General features: G+C 40.2%; 1 protein-coding gene across 3 annotated transcripts in view; it reads right to left on the bottom strand.

Annotated features, from left to right (window-relative positions):
- The window catches only part of FAM135A (family with sequence similarity 135 member A), an 84,688-nt gene that overhangs the window by 59,416 nt on the left and 2,972 nt on the right, over positions 1-22,300 (bottom strand). For all 3 annotated transcript variants that reach the window (XM_071548531.1, XM_071548529.1, XM_071548530.1), the window contains exons 2-3: positions 10,630-10,713; positions 7,007-7,127 (exon numbers count right to left, since the gene is read on the bottom strand). In XM_071548531.1, coding sequence (XP_071404632.1) covers positions 7,007-7,083 — 77 coding nt within the window. In that variant the 5' untranslated portion in view covers positions 7,084-7,127; positions 10,630-10,713. The remainder of the gene's footprint in view (positions 1-7,006; positions 7,128-10,629; positions 10,714-22,300) is intronic.

Genomic DNA, 22,300 nt, shown 5'->3' with positions numbered 1-22,300 from the left:
TAGACAACTCATTAGATCCAGAAAAAATCCCACAACCTTTCATAAAGTGCATTATTTCTCATGAAATTACTAAGTCATCATTATAAGATTCATTAAATTTCATACTCTGATTCACTGCATTTTCTTTTATGCTCCATTAACACAATCACAAGCAAGCAAGCAGAAAATGTCACTGCTGCTCAGACACATCAGTAGGAATCCGCACATGGAAAAACATAAATCTGTGGACCAGAAGAACATCATAGGTCTAAATTTTCAGCAGCCTCTGAAGCTTAAATTCCACTGACTTTCATCAAGACTTAGGTTCACAAGCAACTTACACAACTGCAATCTTACAAATAACCTAATTTCATACATGATGCATCTCCAAAATTGTGTTTTACATTAAAATATGCCGAAGTCTCCTGTGAAAGGTATTTAATATTATTCTTCCATCTGTTACTCAGTGTGTGTGTGTCTTGGCTTCGCGAACGAAGATTTGGGAAGGCTCAGTATTTGAAAGCAAAAACACTTTAAAAAGTCTGGTAGTCTTACATTACTACAATCAACTCTTGATGGGGGGGGGTGTTTATAAGAATCTCTTAACCCAAAACAAAGTCAAATAATAGATAACTAAGACACATTGAGCTGTATATCTGCAGTAAAGATCTACTGTTAACACTTTATTTTACTTCCCCTCCTCATAGTCTACTTGAAAAAACAACAAATTCAGACTTTGCCAAAATAACTATTAGGAAGTTGTTTCTCTGAAACCCACAATGAAACAGCAGGTATTGTACCTTACAAAGAAAAAAAAAAGAAAAAGAAAAAAAAGAAAAAGAAAAAAAAAGAAAAAGATAAAATGCATAGAAACATGACTATTGAAAGTCTTCTAAATCCAGCCTGGGCCACTTGGGTGCACATGCATATTATATTTGCCATTTCACAGGTGACAAAGCAATACACAACTCCAGAGAAAAGAAGCCCTCATCTTCTCACAGTTGAGGGTTATCAGAAAACTTCTCTCACTACCCACAGGAAAAGTGTAACTGTTCCAAGTTAGGCATCAGGATCCATCATACCATGGTGGAACATGGAAACTTCAACTGAGCACTAGGAAGTACCGTGGCACTTTCAACAGCCAGTTTGGAATCAGAAACGCTCAGCACATTTGTATCTCAGTTCAGGATGCTGACACGTGCAAAACATATGTAAATAGGGAGGGTAAAGCAGTCACAGCAGAAACGTGCGTGACAACTTGTTCTTACAGTAAAAATGGCTTTGAATTACAGAGGTTTAAACTGAAGGAGGGCAGGATTACATCACAGAATCACAGAATATGCTGAGTTTGGAAGGAACCCACAAGGATCACCAAGTCCAGCCCTCAGCACTATGGAGGACCATCCCCAACATCACACCATGTGCCTGAGAATATCATCCAAATGCTTCTTGAACTCTGGCAAGCTCTGTGCTGTGACCACTTTCCTGGGGAGCCTGTTCCAGTGCCCAGCCACCCTCTGGGTGAACAACCTTTTCCTAATATCCAACCTAATCCTCCCCTAAGACAACTTCTGGCTATTCCCTCGGGTCCTGTCACTGGTTACCATAGAGAAGAGATCAGTGCCTGCCCCTCCTCTGCCCTTCACAAGGAAGTTGCAGACTGTAGTGAGGTCTCCCCTCGGTCTCCTCTATTCCAGCCTGAACAGACCAAGTCACCTCAGCCACACCTTATTTGACTTCCCCTCAAGGCTCTTCACCATCTTCGTTGTCCTCCTTTGGACACTCTCTAATGTCTTCATATCTTTCCTATATTGTGGCACCCAAAACTGCACACAATATTCAAGGTGAGGCCATGCCAGGGCAGAGCAGAGTGGGACAATCTCCTCTCTTGACCGGCTGGCGATGCTGTGCCTGATGCCCCCCCGGACATGGTTGGCCCTCCTGGCTGCCAGGGCACTGTTGACTTATGTTCAACTTGCCATAGACCAGGATTCCCAGGTCCCTTTCCGCAGCATCTCATTCCCAGTCTGTACAGTTGCCCCATCCCAGGTGCAGAATCCAGCACTTTGCCTTGTTGAGCTTCACATGGTTGGTGATTGCCCGGTCCTCTAATTTGTCAAGGTCTCTCTGCAGGGTCTCCTGGCCTTCCAGGGAGTCAACAGCTTCTTCCAGTTTTGTGTCATATGCAAACTTGCTCAGTATCTCTTCCAATCCTGCATCCAAGTAATTTATGAGTATTAGGAAGAAATTCTTTTACATGACAGGCTAGTGAGGCACAGGCACAGGTTGCCCATAGGAGTTGTGGATGCCTCATCCCTGGGAGCGTTCCAGGCCAAGCTGGATGGGGCCCTGAGCAAGCTGGTTCTGTAAAGGTGTCCCTGCCCATGGCAGGGGGGATTGGAACGAGATGATGTTTAAGGTGCCTTCCAACCCAAGCCGTCCTATGATTCTATGAAAAACTTGCTGAGACTACGGACCCTGTAACAATCCATGAGTCATGCCACTGGTCATCAGCTGCAAGTTGGACTTTGGACAACTGACCACAAGTCTTTGAGCCAAATAATCCAATCAGTTTTCCATTCAAATTATTTTCCACTTGTGCAGTCAAGCTATGTTATGTTTCCTTTGTATGTAAAAAAGGTCAGTCCTACAGAGCCCACACCTTATCGAAGCTTTTACAAGCTAAGATGACAAAATAGCCTGAAGCCTCACTACCTCAGATCATTATTCTCACTGGTCCCAAACAATTATACTTCTTTTACTCATTTTGTCACACAATACTTGTGTTTTGATCACTATTTGGGCAAAAATTCCAATCATCATATCCTAGTTCAAAACAAAAATTGTGTGAAGGCTTATTTGAATGTAACAACAGATAAAAATAAACCAGTGGAGCTAACTGCAGCAAGTTTGTTTTAAGCAGTGACACAGAGTTACAAGAAAACCTAATGAAACCGCTATTAGATAAAGATATTACTTAACTGTTATTACTACATACTTTTGCAACTTACAGTGACAGTGCCATCTTCAGAAGAAGTTAACCACCAGAACACAGGGACACACCAGAACCACAGATACAGCAACAACCTTTCTTGAGCTAGGTAAGAAGGAGGCAGCCATGCATCCAGATGAGTATCCTATCAGAATTAAGTGTCTGCACTATTTCCCCTCCTTGGAATATTAACAGCTATCTAAAAGTAAAGAAAATATTCTGCTTTAAAAGGTCACTTAGCAGAATAATATGGTTATAACCCTTCAGATAAGTCTGATCTTGAGTTAAATACTATGAGAATTTTTGGCTCAGTCTGAACTATTTATTGGTTTAGATCAGCAGAGTGGTTTTGAGGCGCTCAGCCAAATGACCCTGGTTTGCTGCAAGCTGGTTCAACTCCCTGAGAGCCTTCTACTCACACAGCTTGGATGCCTCCTGGAAGAATGCTAAACTACGCTGACCTACCTGTCACAAAATGCACCACAAGCCCTGGGGAGACAAAAAGGTCTGAACCAATTGCTGATATGAACAACTTCAAAATACACTCATGATACAAAACATCAGATCCAGAGAACAAGATTAAAATCTACTCTGCAGTAACCCTTGAACCATACTGATACAGGGACATCAACACTGCTTCTAGTAATTCATTCCTTAAGTACCAAATCTAATTGTTAGTGTAAAAACAGTCATAAGTGCTTCTTCCAACTGCAGTGTCACTACAGGTACAGATCCAAGAATATATGACACCGCTGGATGCAACAGTTGGCAGATTTCTTCAAATAGTTATAAAAGCAGAGAGAAATATGGGTTTGATTGGATATTTGGCTGTGTGGACTCTACAGAAAGGGAAGGGGGTAGAGAGTGTGCCACACATTCCAATGACCAAACTCAGTCAGTTCATATTTAATAAAAGGGACAAAAGAATGACACCTACAAAAGTTTAGGTTGAACTTTCAGATTGACAGATTAATTCAAAGTATATGGCAAAGCTTTTAAGAAAAGCTAAAATTGAGCAGAGAGAAATTTAGGCTGCAAATTATGACATCTCCAATAATCAAACAAGTGAGAATCTGGACTAACTTTCCAAGAGAACAGTCTGGATAAAAATTCAGTAAGTTTTAAGAAGGAGTTTGATGAGCCTTATGTGATTACTTGCAGTAGCCAACATTTGATCCTGTGCAGTTCAGAAGGTCATGATGCTTCTAACACATAAGACAGGCATGCTAAGTTGAGTAGGCTTGAATGAACACAATTCAAAACACAGAATACAATCAATTCTCGACTTGATTTTTGGTGAGATAAACAGCAGCAGCTCAAAAATAGGAGGCCAACTAAAGATTTCCTTTTCTGCTCATTCAATCCATTATCCCAGAGCTCCTCCAGCAATGTAAGTATTACATCCTCTCTCAAATAGATATGAAGATATTTCCCTAGAAAAATACTAGAATTAACTCAAATTGAATTTATTGCAATACTTGCATTTCTCTGTGTTTCAAATTATTCTGGAAACACTCTCTCCTTCCTGACATTAATTTCTTAGGGAACATGCCCAGAGTTAAAGATTCAGCTTGAAACCAGAGAAGCAATACCTCCTCATGTCACTTTTCTCATTATGTCAGCATTCCACCTTGTCTGAACTTGCCCTGCAAATTTACTGCTTTTTAAAGCGTAAGCTAAAAAGAAACATTCCAAGCTCTGGTAATTATATTGCTGTGCTTTGCTTCTCTTCCTGCATTTCTGAGGAATCATTTGAATTGTCAGGTTAAGACAACCCAAACACTTTCTTCTGTTCAGGTTCTCTACTACAGTAAACATGCCGCCATGTCCTACTCTCTCCTTCCCCACTGATTTGAGTGATTTAAAAAGGCTATGGTTCAACAAATGGCACTTTTTTGTTGAAGTAATTAGAATATTCTCAAGTGTTTTCCCAGACCTCTTAATTCTCCCCTCCCAATGAACAGTGAAATTAAGGTTTTCCCTAAAAAGGGGACATAGACAGTTTGTTGCATATACTTTAACTGCAAACGGTAATAAGCGTAATGGGTCATCACTCCTGTCAGTACCAGCCTTAGGTCAAATTTAGAGAAAAAATAGCTTTAATGAAACATAGATGAGAACTAACAGTAACATGGCAAAGATGGGGCTAGATAGCCAAGATATGATTCATAACTATTTTATGCCTCTTTCTCCTAAGCTCTCTCACAATTCTATCTCTTTTTATACCACTCTTGCCCAAAATCCCCACCCCAGAGGGTTAATACAAAGTGGAAGAACTATGTGCATCCCAAAGCAATAAAATTATCCTGCTTTCATCAACTCACATATTAAAAGAAAACAAAGCAAAAAAACAGTGAAAACAATACCACACCACACACACGCCTTGAATTATGACAAGATTAAAAACAAGAATGTATATTCTTAGTACCAAAAAGTTTCTCAGGAAAGTTATTCTACAATATTTTGGAAAAAGGAGCTATCATAAATCAACACTGATTTATACCATTCTCTCTCTGTAAGCACTGACACAGCCTCAACAAGATCTATTTAACATAAACATCTTAAGAACTACAACACTAATACATATTTTTACTGTAGTCTATTGGAAGATTGACAGAAAGGCAATGTACCACATCACTAGATGACCAATAATCTCTAATAAGTCGAAAATAAGCTACAAAGGATTATTTTCTGCATAGCCATGGGGAACAAGGACCTTAGAAGCTACCCGGGACAGTCAAGTAGTAAGTAATGAAAAGAATGTGTAAAGGACTTCTACAGAGACCAGGCGGAGTCAGAGGAGAGTCTAATGAGGCAGGATGGAGTCCTGTATAACTGTGGAGGAACAGCACAGTGAGAAGAGCAGCAGGTGCTCTCCACTGCCAAAACTGATAAACAAATAAGTTAATTTGGGCAACAACATTTTTAAAAGATTCGAAGGAAAGCTCTATCATATTTCAAACAAAAGGGATTACAGAAATCAAGACACAAAAGGGTAAAAGCCTGGATAAGAATATCACATTCTCTCCATATCTACAAGTTTTCCATCTTCTCCAATTAAACAAACATTGTATTACAACCTAAATTTTAAGCCAAATTATTTGAGTATTTAATTCCTAGAAAGACTATGACTTTCCAATTGTGTGAGACTGGGCTGTTAAAGGTTAATGAACTTAAAACAAATGTGGAACCACCAGGGTGCTACGCTGAAGCTGGGCCTTGAGGACTAGGCAAATCCTGTAAGGTGAGATGGTGCCTTTTATCATGGTCATTTTGTCCCTTTTCCAACTCTGCTCAGCTCTAAAACTCCCCCTTGCCCCTCAGGGAAGGTCTGATGAAGCATAACTGGCTCAACTGTGCTGACATGAGAGGTAGCTGCCATGTCTTAGAAGGGATCACAAACCACCTAAGACCTCCAAAGCACCCCCAGGCTCCTTTTCTGAGGCCTTCCACCAGAGGACTGAAAGCTACCCCCCACAGGAGAGGTACCAGGTGTTCACACCTGGCCTGAATGTCTACTAACCCATCAGACTTTGTGCTTTGCTGTCTTCTTCCTCACCCTCAATGGACTAAGACGGATCAAGACTTCAATCACCACATGGACCAACAGACAAGTAAATTGCAACAATGTAAGCCTAGGAGTGGCGATACATCTTTACTATTATCTTTTCACTCTTTGTTTCTTTTGCCTTATATATTTTCTCGAGTGCTCTCTTGTTGCCATAATCCTATGGATAGTAATAATAACCAAAATGGCTACATAACACCTTTCCATTGCAACCAAGTTACTCTAAAATAAACCCCCACAAGTACATATTTACAATCACCAGTCATTCAGTGCCTTTCACTCTAATAGACCCCAGTGAAGAACCCAAGTTATTCTTGCCTTCAGGGGTGGGTTGTAATGCCAATAAGGAATAAAAAAATTTCAAATCACTATAAAAACATGAAGAAACATTCCATGCGAGTACCCATTAAGTTCTTTCCAACACCAGCCATCTACAGCAGAAAAGTTTGAAAGAAAGCACTACTCACCCTCTTTGAAACAAATCGACATTGAAGAATTTGTGGAGCTCCACAGAGAATTCTACCATAGCCTGAACTTCACTCATGTTTGTGAGGATGAAGAAGTCAAAACTTGTCAGCACCTCAGTTACTGAAAACAAACAGAAAGCACACTGTTTAGAACACAAGCCAGGGATAATACTCATCTGGTCCTAAAAAGGACAATGCTTATATACAACTTTGCACAGCTTCCTTGAATATGCAGGCCCTGAAGTAAAGAATAATATAGGCTGTACCAAATCCAGCCCACAGTAACTTCTCCCTTTGTTGTGAAGGAATCAAATGTTTCCAGAGAAGCATGACAACACATCGCCAGCATAATACAATCCTGGCTGTTACTGATACCTACGTACTGCAGCTCTGCTACTTGGCTAGAGAGGAAAAATACTGCCAAGAAGGAGATAAAGAGCATAGTCTGCTTCCAGCCCCTGTTGATGCAGAATGACCACAGAGGCAGCAGTGCTTCAACTCTGGCGTGAGGACAGGACAGCTGAATTACAGCGCAGCCAAATAGTACAGACAATGTGTCTGACCAGGTCATGTAGGGCTTTGGATGGAGAGATTCTAGAGCGAAGGTAGGAATTAAGGAGGGCAACATGTCTATTTTTTGTCAATTTTTTGTTAGGAGTAAGATGTTAATACTCACCGTCATCTTTCCAGCCACAGATTGGCAAGTTCCTGCTCATTTACAACTGTCTGCTGATATCTAAATTAAAATCCTATAGACTTCATCAATTTCTGCTGTTTTCCTTCAACACCATCAACTAGATTAATAAAATAGACTACACGTTCTGCAAACACTTGTCCTCAAACTTCCCAGTTCCTGCAAGCACTGTCTGTTTTGAGGATTAAGTTAACAAAATAAAACTAAACCAGACTATCTTTTATGCATATTAGCACTTTTTTCCCTAGTTTTCCCCAATGTTTCCCAGTAAACATTGAAAAAACTCACCTGTCTGCAATCTGAATGAACTATGGGGGGTTTGTTTCTAAAATTTTTAACATGCCTTTGGGTGTTTGTGAAGTAGCAGGCAGTACTACTGAAACTGAAACAGAGTAGCAGGCAAAAAGAAAAATAATCACCACAGCATGTATGAAGTGATCTGAAAGCAAAGTTACCTTTAGGGGCAGCCTCTAGCCTACCAAATAACTTACATTAGCACAAGACTCAAGGTAAGATTCACCTTTGTACTCACTCTAGAGGACCTGGAAGGCTTCAAGCACCATAGCACAGGTCTAGATTTTAAATTATAAAAAAGAAGTTATTCTGACCTTGGTTTATCAGCCGATACAGGGACTCTGCAAGCACTTTACAAAAACGCTGAAACAGTTTGTTACTGAAGGAACAGGGGACAAGGAAAAGGAATTTTGCTGCTCAAGCTAAGTTGGGACAACATGATGACTAGGATCAAGGTCCCTTCCCTACAGCATCTAGATCAGGCTATTGGCCCAGCTTACCTACAAATCCAGTTGTCATTCAAATTTCAATCAAAGGACTTCAAGAGATTAACTGAATGATTCCACAAGTTTTGCTACAGTTTGCAGTGTTAGGACTGGCACTGATAACCTATAGGGCTTTGCATCAATTCCCTCTTACACTGCTTTGTCTATAGGATTGTGTAGGGATGTCCTCAGTGGTCTCATAAGCTGGAATCAAGATGTTCTGCACTTTCTTTCTCTGGTGTTGCCACACTACGTTATCACATGGGCACCACCTACCAAAATTCAGTTATGTGTTCTGTAATTGGAATCTGACCTGCCATGCAGCAGAGCTCAAGAGATCCTAATCCTGCTGTGGCCCTGGGCTGCTGAGCAACAAACCCTGTGGCTGTGCATAAAACTGTCCAACACCTCAGAAAGAAGCCCACTTTAAAACACTCGGAAAAGAGTAAAGACTAAATTACAGATGCCATAGGCCAGTCTCATCCAGCTTGCATTTGGAAGAAACTACATTCTCATGGGAGGAAGACATCACATGGCTCTGACTTCCCAGTACAATGAGTGGTGCTGTCCATGACCCCAAACAGTTTGTCTTCACTAGAGGAAGACTTTCTGCAAGAGTTGTTGGGTCATGTTTCAGGGTCCCTCAAGTTCCTATCAGGAAAACTCAGAACAACCCAGAACTAGTCCAATCAAACAAGTTCAAAGGTCCATTTTATGAATGAGTTAGTTAAAAAAAAAAACAACAAACAAACAAAAAACCCAAACCCTAAGGAAGCACATCTTGCATTACTGCCAAAAGGGCTGTCCAGTGAGCTTGTCTGTTGTGTCTAATATGGCTTTAGCTGGGGCCGCTCCCTCCCACCTCTATGGAGCTTACTTAGCACCCCCAGCCGGCCCACTAAAAACCACCTAGACAAGCAATTTCTCTCTGCAGACCAAGCACAGGGTCCAGCAAACACAGGCCGGAATGACACAGTGTATTTTAATCCAGTAACACAGCCCTTGCTCAACTGCCAACAAAAAAGTAGCATCTATGCCTTGCTTCAGTATCAACTGCAAACCCAGTAAGAAATCTGAGGCACCGTGCACAGGTCGGCACGTCCAGCAAGCACTGCCACAGGTACCCAGGGCTGCACTCTCCTGACCACTGGGAATTGTTTTTGCTTTGTCGAGCATCAGCGTGTTCCATGTGCATCTGGAACTGGGAGATGGGCAACACTCATTGCCCTGGGCTGACGTAAACCACAGAAACTGTTATGCAGGGATTAAATATTGTAAAGGAAAACTCAGCTTGGACATAGTCTTAAATTTCATACGCTGATCACACAAAAGCCAAGAAAAAAGTTAAACTCATGTAGAAGGATTTATTTGTACAGATTCCTTTCAAATTTACAGCTAAACTTCACAAACTTCAATTACACTCCATACCTCATTTTAATACTTACTGTGCTTTAATATACTTGTATCTTTAAGCACATCATTAGCATTCAGAAACCAAGCTATTAAACTGCATATTTTTTCTCTCTGGCTGTAAGATGCAAAAGAATCCTTCAGTGGGAGCTCACTCTCTCTACATATGAGAGAGAGAGTTAAAACAGAAGGTTTCTAACCCTTCAGTAGCCACTTAACATTTATAATCAAAACAATTCAATGTTCAGAATTATTTAGAGCACTGAGACTGAACATCTCCAACAGTTAAAATATCAGTTAAACCCATCTGATCTTATGCTGAGGGCCAAACCTCTCCTTTACACTTCTGGGGGTTTATTTATTTTCCCAAGCTGAAAAATCTCCTACCTATTGTGGCCAGACCATGCTCTACCCACATTCACTCACCACTTCTTTAGTTATCCAAACTAATCTTTCCTGAGGCCACCATACAAAATGGATCACAGGATATCAGATTTTAAAGGTCCATCTGAAGGAAAAAATGTTTTTTGATTCTGTGTTTTTTCTAAATTGAGGATTTAGTGCTACTTTACAGCTGCATCAGAGTATCTAGAGTGCATTAAAAAGACAGAACCCTACAAAACCAGCTTTGTTTTCAGAAAAATGCCTGTGTAACTCTGCCATTAATCTAGCTACTTCTACTGGGAACTGCAAGACACTAAGAAATGAAACTGCAAAAAGGCATTCTAAGAATGTCTTACCTGCACTGGTAAATACTCCATTTTAGTATGTTAATCAACCAGTCTTCCAGTTCTTCTGCTGCTGTCAAAAACATAGTGCTCCAACTAAAAAGCAAAGCAACAAACGTTTTACTAACAGGAATATCTGTAGAACATTTCAGTACTCATGTTATTTGTTCTCTTTTCCTGCATCCTCGTAACAACCTTTACCGTGACCTCCCCAACAATCATACATGTACAGTCTATCAGCATTTTCCAATCTGCCCTTGGGTCCTGCACTCTTTTCAGCTCTTGGCAAGTGTAGCAGCCTGATAACTATTTTTACAAAATAAGGTAAAAAAGTAAAACTTCTTGTGAAGCCAATGCTCTGGCAAAGCTGACAGTGCCATGTCTCGCCAACTATCCCTGTCTTCATCAAGGAATTCTAAAATCCAGCTCCCAGAAGACTTTGGTACATCCCCAGCCACCCCACAGCCTCCCCAGTCTTCAGAGAGACTCTCAGCTAACCAGCTGCAACACAGCAATGAAGATATTCTGGCCTGATTCGTCAAATACAGCTCCTACTCCCATCCTGCCCCCACGCAGTCTTACAGAGCTACCAGGGAGGAGACAACTTACACGGAAAGGTCTGATGGGATTCTCCTGGTAAATCTTATGTCCATTCTCCAGAAGAGACAAAATTCAGGGGACAAGGAGGAGAGTCTTAAGACCAAGAACCCACTTCCTTAAAGCCAACATTACAGGTAGGTCAACACCACCTAATATTCTGAAACTCTCCCTGGAATTCCTGATGGAGCACTACCTTAAAATTGTTTATTAAGAATCAGTCCATCTCCTCTGTATTCTGAAACCACTGGGGTATTCAAAAAAATAGAATAACACACCCCCCACGCCCTCCCAATCTCCCTTTTATTTGATGACCTTTGGATTTTAAACACATAGAAAAGAGAATGCTTAGCACTCCTCTCTTAGAGGGACTTTGCATCCTTTCTGTATGCATGTTTCAGAGAAATACAAAATCTATCACAGCTTGTGCATGCAAGCTGTGACACGTAACTGGTTTTGTCTCTGCTTCAGAGCAAAGAAAACAGAGAAAGTAGAGCATAAAAACATACATTATCTGGAACTTTTTAAAATAGAGTTCACTACTGCATGTTATGTGTGGTGTCATAAATTATCAATAAAGACCTAGTAAAATCCTGATACCATAATGACACATAAAAATGGTACCAAAATTTATTCCACTTGTTTAAGAAAGCATTACAGCCTCTGTCATACCAGTTCTCTTTTAAAGAGGACAAAGTCTGTGAAAGTTCTCTTTTAAGAGACAGATAGAGAGAGGAGAGATAACATGCAATTTTTTTAGCCTTAGATTTAGTATTTTATATTCAGTGGAAATCAAAAGTAAAACTACAGAATCTTCAAATGAAAATACAGCAAAGTGTTCATTTTCCTCCCGTCATCTTCAAACAGCTCATTGAACATTCTTCATGTAATATTTTTCTTCTAAGTTGCTGTAGGAGCTTTGTACACCTCCATCCCTGACCTTTTTTTACCCTTCCTCTTCCCCTTTATGCTCAGAGATCTAGCACATGCCAACACAAATTCAGCCACCATCTCTCTCTGTGCTGATGACTCACAGGTTTGTCTCTGTATCTGAAAACTGCCTTCAATTCCAATTTTAGCTATTTCTTGGACACTGTTTTTAGCTGAAACTTAGTGTGGTGAAAACAAAGGTTTTGACCTGACTAGTGAGGCTATTCCTAATGCCTACCTTCTCAATGTGCATACTAGCACAACCTGACTGTAAACCTAGACAGTATTTTTCATTTCATGTTCTCTGGGTTCTCACAGACTTTGGCAAGACTATACAGAAGACCTGCCAAATTTTTCTGCATGTGATTAGGAATATGTCCCATCTATCCCTACAGCCAAAACCCATCCAAGCTAATATCCTCTTTTATTTTAATTACCATGAGGTAGAAAAAGCATAATTCACTGCATGCATTAGTTCAGCATGGTACTGCATAGAACCAGCCTGTTATTTTGACCATTTCACCTTTCTCTCTGCAAACCCTGCAGAGAGAGCCTGGCCTACTGCATCAGGAATATCTCTGCTCCACAGTCCTTTGAAACCCTTTCCCAGTGGTGCAGCACCTGGTACCACAGTGTTCTGGGTGATACTAGAGCTTCCCGGCACTACAAATAAACCTTCCTCCTTCATAATTAGAAAGGTGAGTGGGTAGAAAAGGTAATTGAATTTTGGGCTGCATAATTGTTGGAAAACAAGGAAACAAACAAACAAACAAAACCCTTAAGTGGAGACATCTAGGAGACCTTATTCAACTTGCTATCCCAATTTCAAAACAGTAACATGACCATCACTAGAACAAATACTTTAGAACAAACTGCTTTACATCAGGATTTATACATTGAGGCTTTTTTAAAGCTGCACATTTATAAATAATTATGTGAAGTAAATAACCACACTTCAGTAGAGTTAAATAATGACCTAATTTCATGGGCTCAGGCAAAAACTCAACTATTACAATTTTCTTCATGGCTGGTTCTCCAAGCCTAGATTACTTTCCAGCCAACCACAAGGTTTGATTCTAACAAAGCTAATGCAAGGTATCAAATGGCATTTTAATGGGCTATATAAACAATCAGCTTAATCAGGCATTTAAATTCAATTTTTCATACTTTTTGCTTTAACTTTAGCACCAATATCTCATTCTCTATGCAGCACTCTGGTAAAAACAACTCACTACTTTAAGCTGACAACTTGATTATTCCCACTGAGCATTGAAGTCATTATGATGTTGCATTTATTTCTTTTCTTCTGCCCTATTAATAGATTATACCTGTGATACAATAATTCATCTTGAACATTTATTAGGCTTATTGCCTTCTATCCTCACATTGGTCTTTGTCTCTCTGACAAATGACATGCTATTTCTAAGCTTCCTCATTAAAAAGTTTAACATGAAAAGTTCTGTGAGCAGCACAGTTGAAAAGTTTGCTTTCTTATCAATGTGTCCTTCTCCCTTCACCACAACAACCCCTGCTGCAAAACAGACCCCATGTCTGCAGATATCTGAATTTTTCATTCTAGTATGGGCACTAACTTCAGTGTCTCTTCAGCCAACAATTTACACTAAACAAAAACTGTATCATCTCCAAGATCCCTTCTTCTCTTTCACTCTAGGCTGAACTGAGCAACAGTTTCAACAGCAATTTGCAAAGAAAATTGAAACAAACATGAGAAAAACCAAACAATGTTTCATTTGCCTTTTATAGAGACTTCCTCTAAAAGCAAACCCCACATTTTAAAAGTTATGATTAAAAGGGCATGAATTAACTGGCACTAATGTGACTGCCTTTGAGTCAGAAACAGCTAAAATGGAGCCTTTTGACAAAAAGCAGTAGCCTTTCAGGATATGTGCTACCACACTATGCCAGGCACTTTGTCCCGCTTGGGTTTCATGAACTGGCTGAGTGAGAAAACAGAACCAAACACCACCACACACTCCTGCTAAGAACCAGGGAGAGTGGACAATGTAAATTAGCAATAAAGTTGAATTACCTCAAAAACAGTGAAGAAAACAACTACATCTGTATGTATGGCCAGACTTCGCAAACGCAGATTTGGGCAGGGCTCTCCCCACGTGGGTGTGCCCTTCCACCCTGCACAGTGGATGTTTTAGGTGAGGCACAGCGTGCGCAGAACTGGCCCCACCGTTTCAGTCCTAAGGTCCATCTGCCACGGCCAAGCGAGCTTGGACAGTGACAGTGAAGTCCTCAGGACTGTCACAGCACTCGGTACTAACTGGGGCTGACCCTGCTGAGCATCCGAGATCTGACAGGATGGGATGGCAGGGAGGCATTGAACTGCCTGGGGATGGTCCCCACTGAGACTCGAACTCAGGTCCTTGGGATTCAGAGTCCAGAGTGCTCTCCTTTACATCACGGGACCACCCTACAACTACATCTAACTACAGCAGAAATAATGTATCTAGAAACACATCTTCAAATGTAGAAATAAATCTATAAATTAAATACTCGTTTCATTTATTTTCCATTACTGAACTCACAACCTATCTTTTCGTAGCAACCTATTCCAAGAGCAGAATAATGGAAAAAGCAAAATGAAGTGCTTACTTTAAATAATCAAATAAAAAGCATATAAGGACTGTAGGGCAAATTAAAAAAAAAACATAAATTGCAGGCTGCAGTATTTTCACTTAAAAACCCAAACTGCATAGCTTTACCACACTGACTTTCTCATAATCTCAAGAATTTATGAAGGATGCATCAGGTAAGAATTAATAAAGTAGGAAAGGGAAGCTTACTAAAGTAATTTGATTCTGCCCAACTGAACAGGTTCTTCATAAAATATTAAAGGTCTATCTAAGTGTACATAAAATATACTTCATTTTCCTACTTACACAAAAGAAAAAAGCTCTCTCTCTCTCTTTGAATTTCATGTCCCAAGCCATGTCATTAAATGAAAAATAACTTTTATATGGATGGATGAATTTGGCACTAAAATGCCTGCAATGACTGTTAATGTCATTATTCTGCCATATTTTTGAATCCAAAGGGTATCCAAAAGAAAGTGGTGACTTCTCTCCCACACCAGGCAAACCTATGGTCAAAAAAATGAAGCCTTGATTTCAAGAGAAATGAAAAATAAATCTAACTGTATATGATGCGTAAATTATTTTTAATAGGTAATAATTCTGTATTATTGTCCTCTCTATATAAAACACCACAATTTACAGAGCTGAGTAATTGTTCCGATACCTGCTCTGAGGTCATCCTTTGACAAAACAGTAAATACAGTTTAGATTTGAAAGGTTGATTTTGTACTGGAAGGCTTTATGCCAAATAGTTACTGTATTTCCTCCCCCAGTAGGCATTAAGTCAGCACAAATGATATATTGTGCACTCTTATTAACTTAGGAAATGTGATAGCTTCGCTGTCTGATCAAAGTTACATTAGGGGATAATCTGATAGTAAATCTGATCCAGGATCAGTGGTCACAAAACTACTTCCTTGGTAGTTCCTACCGTAACAGCAACTGTGGTGATAGGCTGGATGGGTCAACACAGAAAAACTGACTGCCAGGACTTTCTTACAAATATTAAGTTCTTTCAGAAACACACAGAAGCAGTGTATCACAACCTATTTTGTTTTTCAACACCTAATGTTAATAAGCCAGAAGTTTTGGGGCTGATTACTACATCTTTAAAAATATAATTCATGATTTAATTTTTTTCCAGAAAATCATAAATTGTTAAATTTAAAAAATATCTCTAAGATCATTGAGTCCAACCTTTAACCTAACACTGTCATCTTCACCATTAAACCATGTCCTCCTCAAGTGCCAATGCCACACATTTTTTTGAACAATTTCAGGGACCCTGATACCACCACTGCCCTAGGCAGGTTGGTCCACAGCCTGATCACCCTTTTAGTGAAGAAACTTTTCCTATTTCACCTTACCTGGCACAACTTGAGGCCAATTCCTCTCATTCTATCACATTACTTGGGAGAAGAAACCAACGCCCACCTGGCTACAATTTCCTTTCAGATAGTTGTAGAGAGTGATGAGTTCTCCCCTGAGCCTCCCTTTATTCAGGCTAAACAACCCCAGCTTCCTCAGCTGCTCCCTTAAGACTTGTGCTGCAGACCCTCCATTCACCCCTTGTTGTGCTTCTCTGGCCATGCTCCAGCATCTCAAGGTCATTCTTGTAGTGAGAGCCCAAAACTGAACACTGTGAGATGCAGCTTCACCTGTGCCGAGCATGGGGGGATGATCACTGCTCTGGCATTGCTGGCCACACAGTTTCCCATTTCCCTGTGGCTTGGCTTCCAGTTTCTTACCATCTTAACAACACAAATGGAGGTAAACATTGTAGCATGTAAATAATCTAGTTTAAAAGTTTGAGTCTTTGATTTTTTTCAGTGAAAAAAATCCCAAACAAACACACACAGCCCCCCTCCCTCCCCTGCCCCAAACCTAAAAGCTCTGGAAATATGAAATATTGGTTTTAACTTCTTGTAATATGTCCCCAGTGCCTTTATTCAATATCCATCAGTGAAAAGTCATAGATTATTATCTTGTTCTTCCTTTGTCAATGACATTCTGACCATAAGTCTTCTAAGATCCTCTTTGCAACTCTTCTGTTGCACAAGATATGCATTAATTTTATAGTCAAATCCATATCATTCCGGTTCAAAGTGCAATTTAGTTATGGTTGAATAATACAATTGTAAAATTGAAGGAAAATCAGGCAGACTGCCACTGCAAGCAATGACCTAATGATGTCATAGAAAAGTATTTCAGAATGTGCATTAAAGTTTTCAAACCAACATCAACATATCAATTTGGTCTAAGATTTTAAGCTCTCTTGATGCTGGTTTGTCTTCATACTGACCAGGTGATAAGGAGCTATACTTTTCTCTGCAGCCTCATATGGCACCTCCAGTAACTTACGTCCTGCTTGCCTCCAAATCGAAAGCACTAAGTAGAAACGTATCTAAACTTGTAAGTTCACTTAGCCATTACTAAAACAAGTCAAGCACAAGATTTTAATGCTCTTCCTTAATGTTCTCCACTCTCTTTTCTACTACTGAAGCCTGGAGCAAAACAGATCTGAGACAACAGCAAAAAAAAAAGAAAAAACCAACCAAACAAACAACCCCACAACTAAACCAAACAACCAACACACACTCCCTACTTTCTTTTAGATGTTTTAGAAGAGAAGGGAACAAACACAGTACATACTGTATGTGCTTAACTATTGACAAATATTCTGGAAAAGAAGTTTCTAAAGAAACAAGTGTCTAGTAAAGACAACAGTGATCAGCAGTTGTTGATAACTGAGATAGCAGCTTGAATAAACTGAGCAGAATTCAGCGTACATGAAAGCCTTGATGTCAGTAAGCACCATCATAAAACAGCACATTATGTATGACCAGCAGGGAAGACTTTAAATGATTTCTCTCCACTACTCTTGCAGACTTACTCGCCCTCACGCCACAAACAGCCATCTCTGCAACTGTGCAGATAGTCATGGGGGGTAAAAAGACCACCACCAAAACAAACCTTTACAGCTATTTTGGAGGTTACTTTTAAAGTTTTGGGGTTTGTTTTTGTTTTTAATTTTAAAAGTAACATTTCACTGATTTAAATACAGCTCCATAAACAGCTGCACTGATCTATCTGAAAAAGTACACCTATATTAACATCTAACCCTGAAAAAGTGAGCCAGGGCACAGCAAGAATTAAAGCCAAGCTTGCCCATGAAACTACATCAAGTCTTCCACACCAGCAACAGCTTTGGAAGTTTCTGCCCCATGTACTCATTCACATCTTCATAGCAGCAGCATATCGCCCCCACAACACTGCCAACACAGAGTTTGTGGGACAGCATTTGAAAATCAATTAGTTACCATTTTAGAATAATCTATTTTTGCAGGGCTTGATCAGATCACTTCCTTATCCGGTTTCAAAGCAGAGCTCCACAAATAGCAGTGCCATTGCCACACGGGGAAGGGAAGCACAGCACAGCAGTTCCCTGGCCAGTGGTATCCCCAGCCCCGCTGCCCCTGTAAGCTATGGCCTTCGCACAGCAAAGAGGTCTACATGGCAAGGTGAAAGAAATTGCTCCCTCTCACAGCCATTCACAAATTCATATTTTTATCATCTATTCCTTCCTTGCTCTGCGTTGGTGAGGCCACACCTTGAGTACTGTGTTCAGTTCTGGGCCCCTCAGTTCAGGAAGGATATTGAGGTGCTGGAGCAGGTCCAGAGAAGAGCAACAAGGCTGCTGAAGGACTGGAGCATAAGTCCTATGGGGAGAGGCTGAGGGAGCTGGGGTTGTTTAGCCTGGAGAAGAGGAGGCTCAGAGGTGACCTCAGCACTGTCTAGAACTACCTGAAGGGAAGTTCTGGCCAGGTGGGGGTTGGTCTCTTCTCCCAGGCACTCAGCAATAGGACATGGGGGCACGGGCTCAAGCTCTGCCAGGGGAAATTTAAGTTGGATACCAGAAAAAAATTCTTTCCAGAGAGAGTAATCAGGCATTGGAATGGCCTGCCCAGAGAGGTGGTGGATTCACCATCCCTGGAGGGTTTTAAACTGAGACTGGACATGGCACTGACTGCCACAATGTAGTAAATGGACTGGAGTTGGACCAAGGGTTGGACTTGATGATCTCGGAGGTCCTTTAACCAACTCAGTTGATTCTGTGAGTCTATGATTTATTCACCTTAAAAGCTGAACAGTAACTGCCTCTGCCCCACTTCCTCCAGGAAAACACAACCCCAGAGCCCAAGTGCCAGCCCAGTGTAACCTCTTCCCTGTTCCACAGGGCGTGTCCTGTTCCCAACTCATACACCTGGCTTCCCAGGGAGGCAGGTGCTCACCTGGGATCCCTTCCTGTCAACCCAGACCATTTCTCTTATGAAAGAGGCACAGAAGGACAGAAAGCCAAGCTGTTTCCAGCAGACCCAGAAATATGCTCTGCCTGCAGTCACCAGCTGGCAACTGGCGTCAGGAGACAGGAACAATTTTTGCTGAAGGAGGGCTCTTCTACTGCCTGTCAGAGGAGGGGAGAGAGACAGGGCCACCCTGGTTAGCACAGCCTGCTCCACCTGAGCTCCGCAGGCTGCAACCCTCCCTTGCAGTACTGGCATTGCTCCCACCTCACTACGGGGCCAGAATACCTTACTTAAAATGTCCCTATTAAACAGCCAAATATAGCAGCCTTACCAAATTCAAGTTTTGCTTTTGTTTATTTTGCAGCTCAAAGGCTTCATGCCCCTCTCACCTCCCGCTCCCTGCGTGGCATTTCACTAACAGAACAATGCTGATGTGTGAGAAGCTGCTAGAACATGGACACAAACCTGAAACAACATGGTTCGGTTTCCAAAATAACACACTGGAAACAAAGCAAATCTAATGATCACTTTGAGTAACTTCAGTGGGAGACTTGAAGGGTTACATCGAAACATACCATCAAAATGATTTCTGAATTAGCCTGAACCACCACCAATGCTATTCAAACAATTTCTCTCAATGTTTTATATGGCACAGTTTTTGTTCACTCCTTTTCCCCTACCATTCACTTGTCATATTTAGTCAGAAATTCCTGTACTAATGTTTGTAACCATTAAAGTCCCTTGCATGCTGCGTTCAAATTTGCTCCAACAAGAATAAGCAAAATTGCCCATTAAATACAGCCTAACACACCCAGGGGAAAAAGGCCCACCAATCAAAGTCATCAGAGGCTTTCCCCACCCTGCCGATAGTGTGGCTGGTTGGTTTACAAACAGGTCATTGTTCCTTCCTGTCCTACCTGAGAAGACAAACCAACAGCTCACCACTGTCTGGCCATGAAAATTCATCTTTCTACCTAAACACCAACAGCTTTTACACATTTGAATTGAAACCCAGGTAACAAATCTGTTAATGCTTCTAGTCACCAACCCAAATTCAGCCCAAATATTTGTGGCACAAGGTAACATCCAAACCAATTTCAGACATACAATGCACTTGCCACAGAAGAGGTTGTCTCTTATGAATCTGCAAAATAAGATTAAGAGCAGGTAAAACCCTAGGGCTCAGAACTTCTGCCCCAGCAGCAACAGCTTTCATTAGAAAAAGAAGTCCAGCATGATAGAATGGCTGCAAACTTGGAGATCTAAATCTTGACCTCCACATTCAGGTCCAGTATTGACCTCACCCATTACATGGTTTTTTCCCCTAAGCTATTTCACATGTAAATCAGCAAAACACATGTTTTCTACTACCCATACCTCACTCTTTCAGTACTGCAAATAGCCTCAATACTTTGGCACATTTTGATCTAAATTATTTCACTGAGGTGAGGGATTGAAGGTCAGAGATGTATGAAAATATAGGCCCTAGAATTAACTGATAGCTTGCATAATCTCAGAGTTTACAAAAAAATTCAGAAAATCTTTTAAAAACATATATGACCATCTATAGAAAGCTAGATAGGCCATACATAAATAGGCAGGCAAGCAATTATAATTCAGTTTAAAAACACTAGATATGCAAATACTACTACCTCTACCACTAAAAGCCAGCGGCATTACTTACACTATTTATATGGATTTTTTTACATGGAAACACACAATCACTATGCAGAAAAATCAGCAAGTGATAACTGAATTGACAGCCTGGGAAGAAAGTACAGCTTCTTCTAAAGAAGCACAAATACTACTATATTTATCTTGCAAATTTCAATAGAAAGAAGTCAAAAGATACACTGTAAGCCATTCTGATAGGAAAATTTAAAGGGAAGCCTCGCTTATTAACTTTAGAAAATCATCTAAAGCATAAAGGGAATTCAGTTTATTTTATAGCTAGAAAGCATGATAAACTTATCTCTGACATCCTTTATGCAACAGTAGTGAGTGATTTATGGCATGATCAGTAACAGGGATTAATTCTTGAGGTCACAGCACGTGAACAAGGTTGAGATTATAGTAAGCAGGCTTGTAGCCGGAAAACAAACAAGTTTATTATTTCAAAATATCAGAAGTCAAGTGTAAGTCTTCCTGTACAACTAACTGATGAATGCTGCAGATTTCTTCTTAACTCTAAGAATTTGGGGGTGTGGTGCACACAGGTTTGTGATTTCTTTTATAAACGAGATTCAGAAAACCATATTCATATGTAGGTATGTATAAATATGTATAATCACATAGTATTAGAGGTAACACATTTTAAACTTTTCACTTGAAAATTAAAATAGCAAAATGTGAATGTATTCTGCTTTGTTCTGATACAAGATATGCAATTCAGAAACGTGAATATTTTTATTTATTTTTAGTATGAAATATTGTGAGACTTCGTTTCCAACAAAACTGTTTGCACAAAATAAAGCTCAAGATTTTTAGCAATGATAATGTTCCCAATTCCAAAACCTCTACAGAAAATCCATTAAGAAAAGTACTGAAACCATCTAACAAAAAATAGAATTGATGTAACTGCAATTTGCTTTAGCGTTTTCAACTTTTGTTCTGCTTGTAAATTGAGCTCTGAGATGTCTGATTCTGTTCCTTATTTCTCTGCCTGTTCTTTCCAAGAATAGTGCTGTCCTGCTTGAAGTAAACACAGTTTGCTCACCTGACTTCTTCCTGACCCCAAACTACAGCAAACTTATTTCCTGCCTTTCAGATATTTTTTCTTGTATACTCTTTGTTGTATACTCTTGTTACCACAAAGGTTCCACGTATTGTTCTTCGAGGAAGACAATTTGTACAACACTACAAATATCATCAACACACATTATCAACATACCAACTGCTTTTGCTAGAAATGAATGCATAAATATTTAACTGCTATGTTCATACTTCTGCAGGGACTTAGTTGTCGATACACAATACTAAACGAGGTGTATCCCATGAATGTGCTCAAAAGGTGCTTAGTAAAATGCTAGAGAAGGCCAGAATCAGCAAATGCATAATGAACATAAAGTCATGTTGTCTTGCCACAGAGAAAAACACATGGTGTACTAACATGGACAGAATGTAAGGACACTTTACTCTTTTGCCTAGCTGTGGCAGAAAAATACAGAAGTAACATTTATTCAGAAGCGTAGTTTGATTGTAGCGAGCTCATAAAGACCAAAAAAGGGGCTATTGAGTGGACTT

This window comes from Pithys albifrons, chromosome 2 (assembly GCF_047495875.1).
Source record: "Pithys albifrons albifrons isolate INPA30051 chromosome 2, PitAlb_v1, whole genome shotgun sequence".
NCBI lineage: Eukaryota > Metazoa > Chordata > Aves > Passeriformes > Thamnophilidae > Pithys > Pithys albifrons.
The sequence above is the reverse complement of the archived record's forward strand: the minus strand, read 5'-3'. Positions and strand labels throughout refer to the sequence as shown.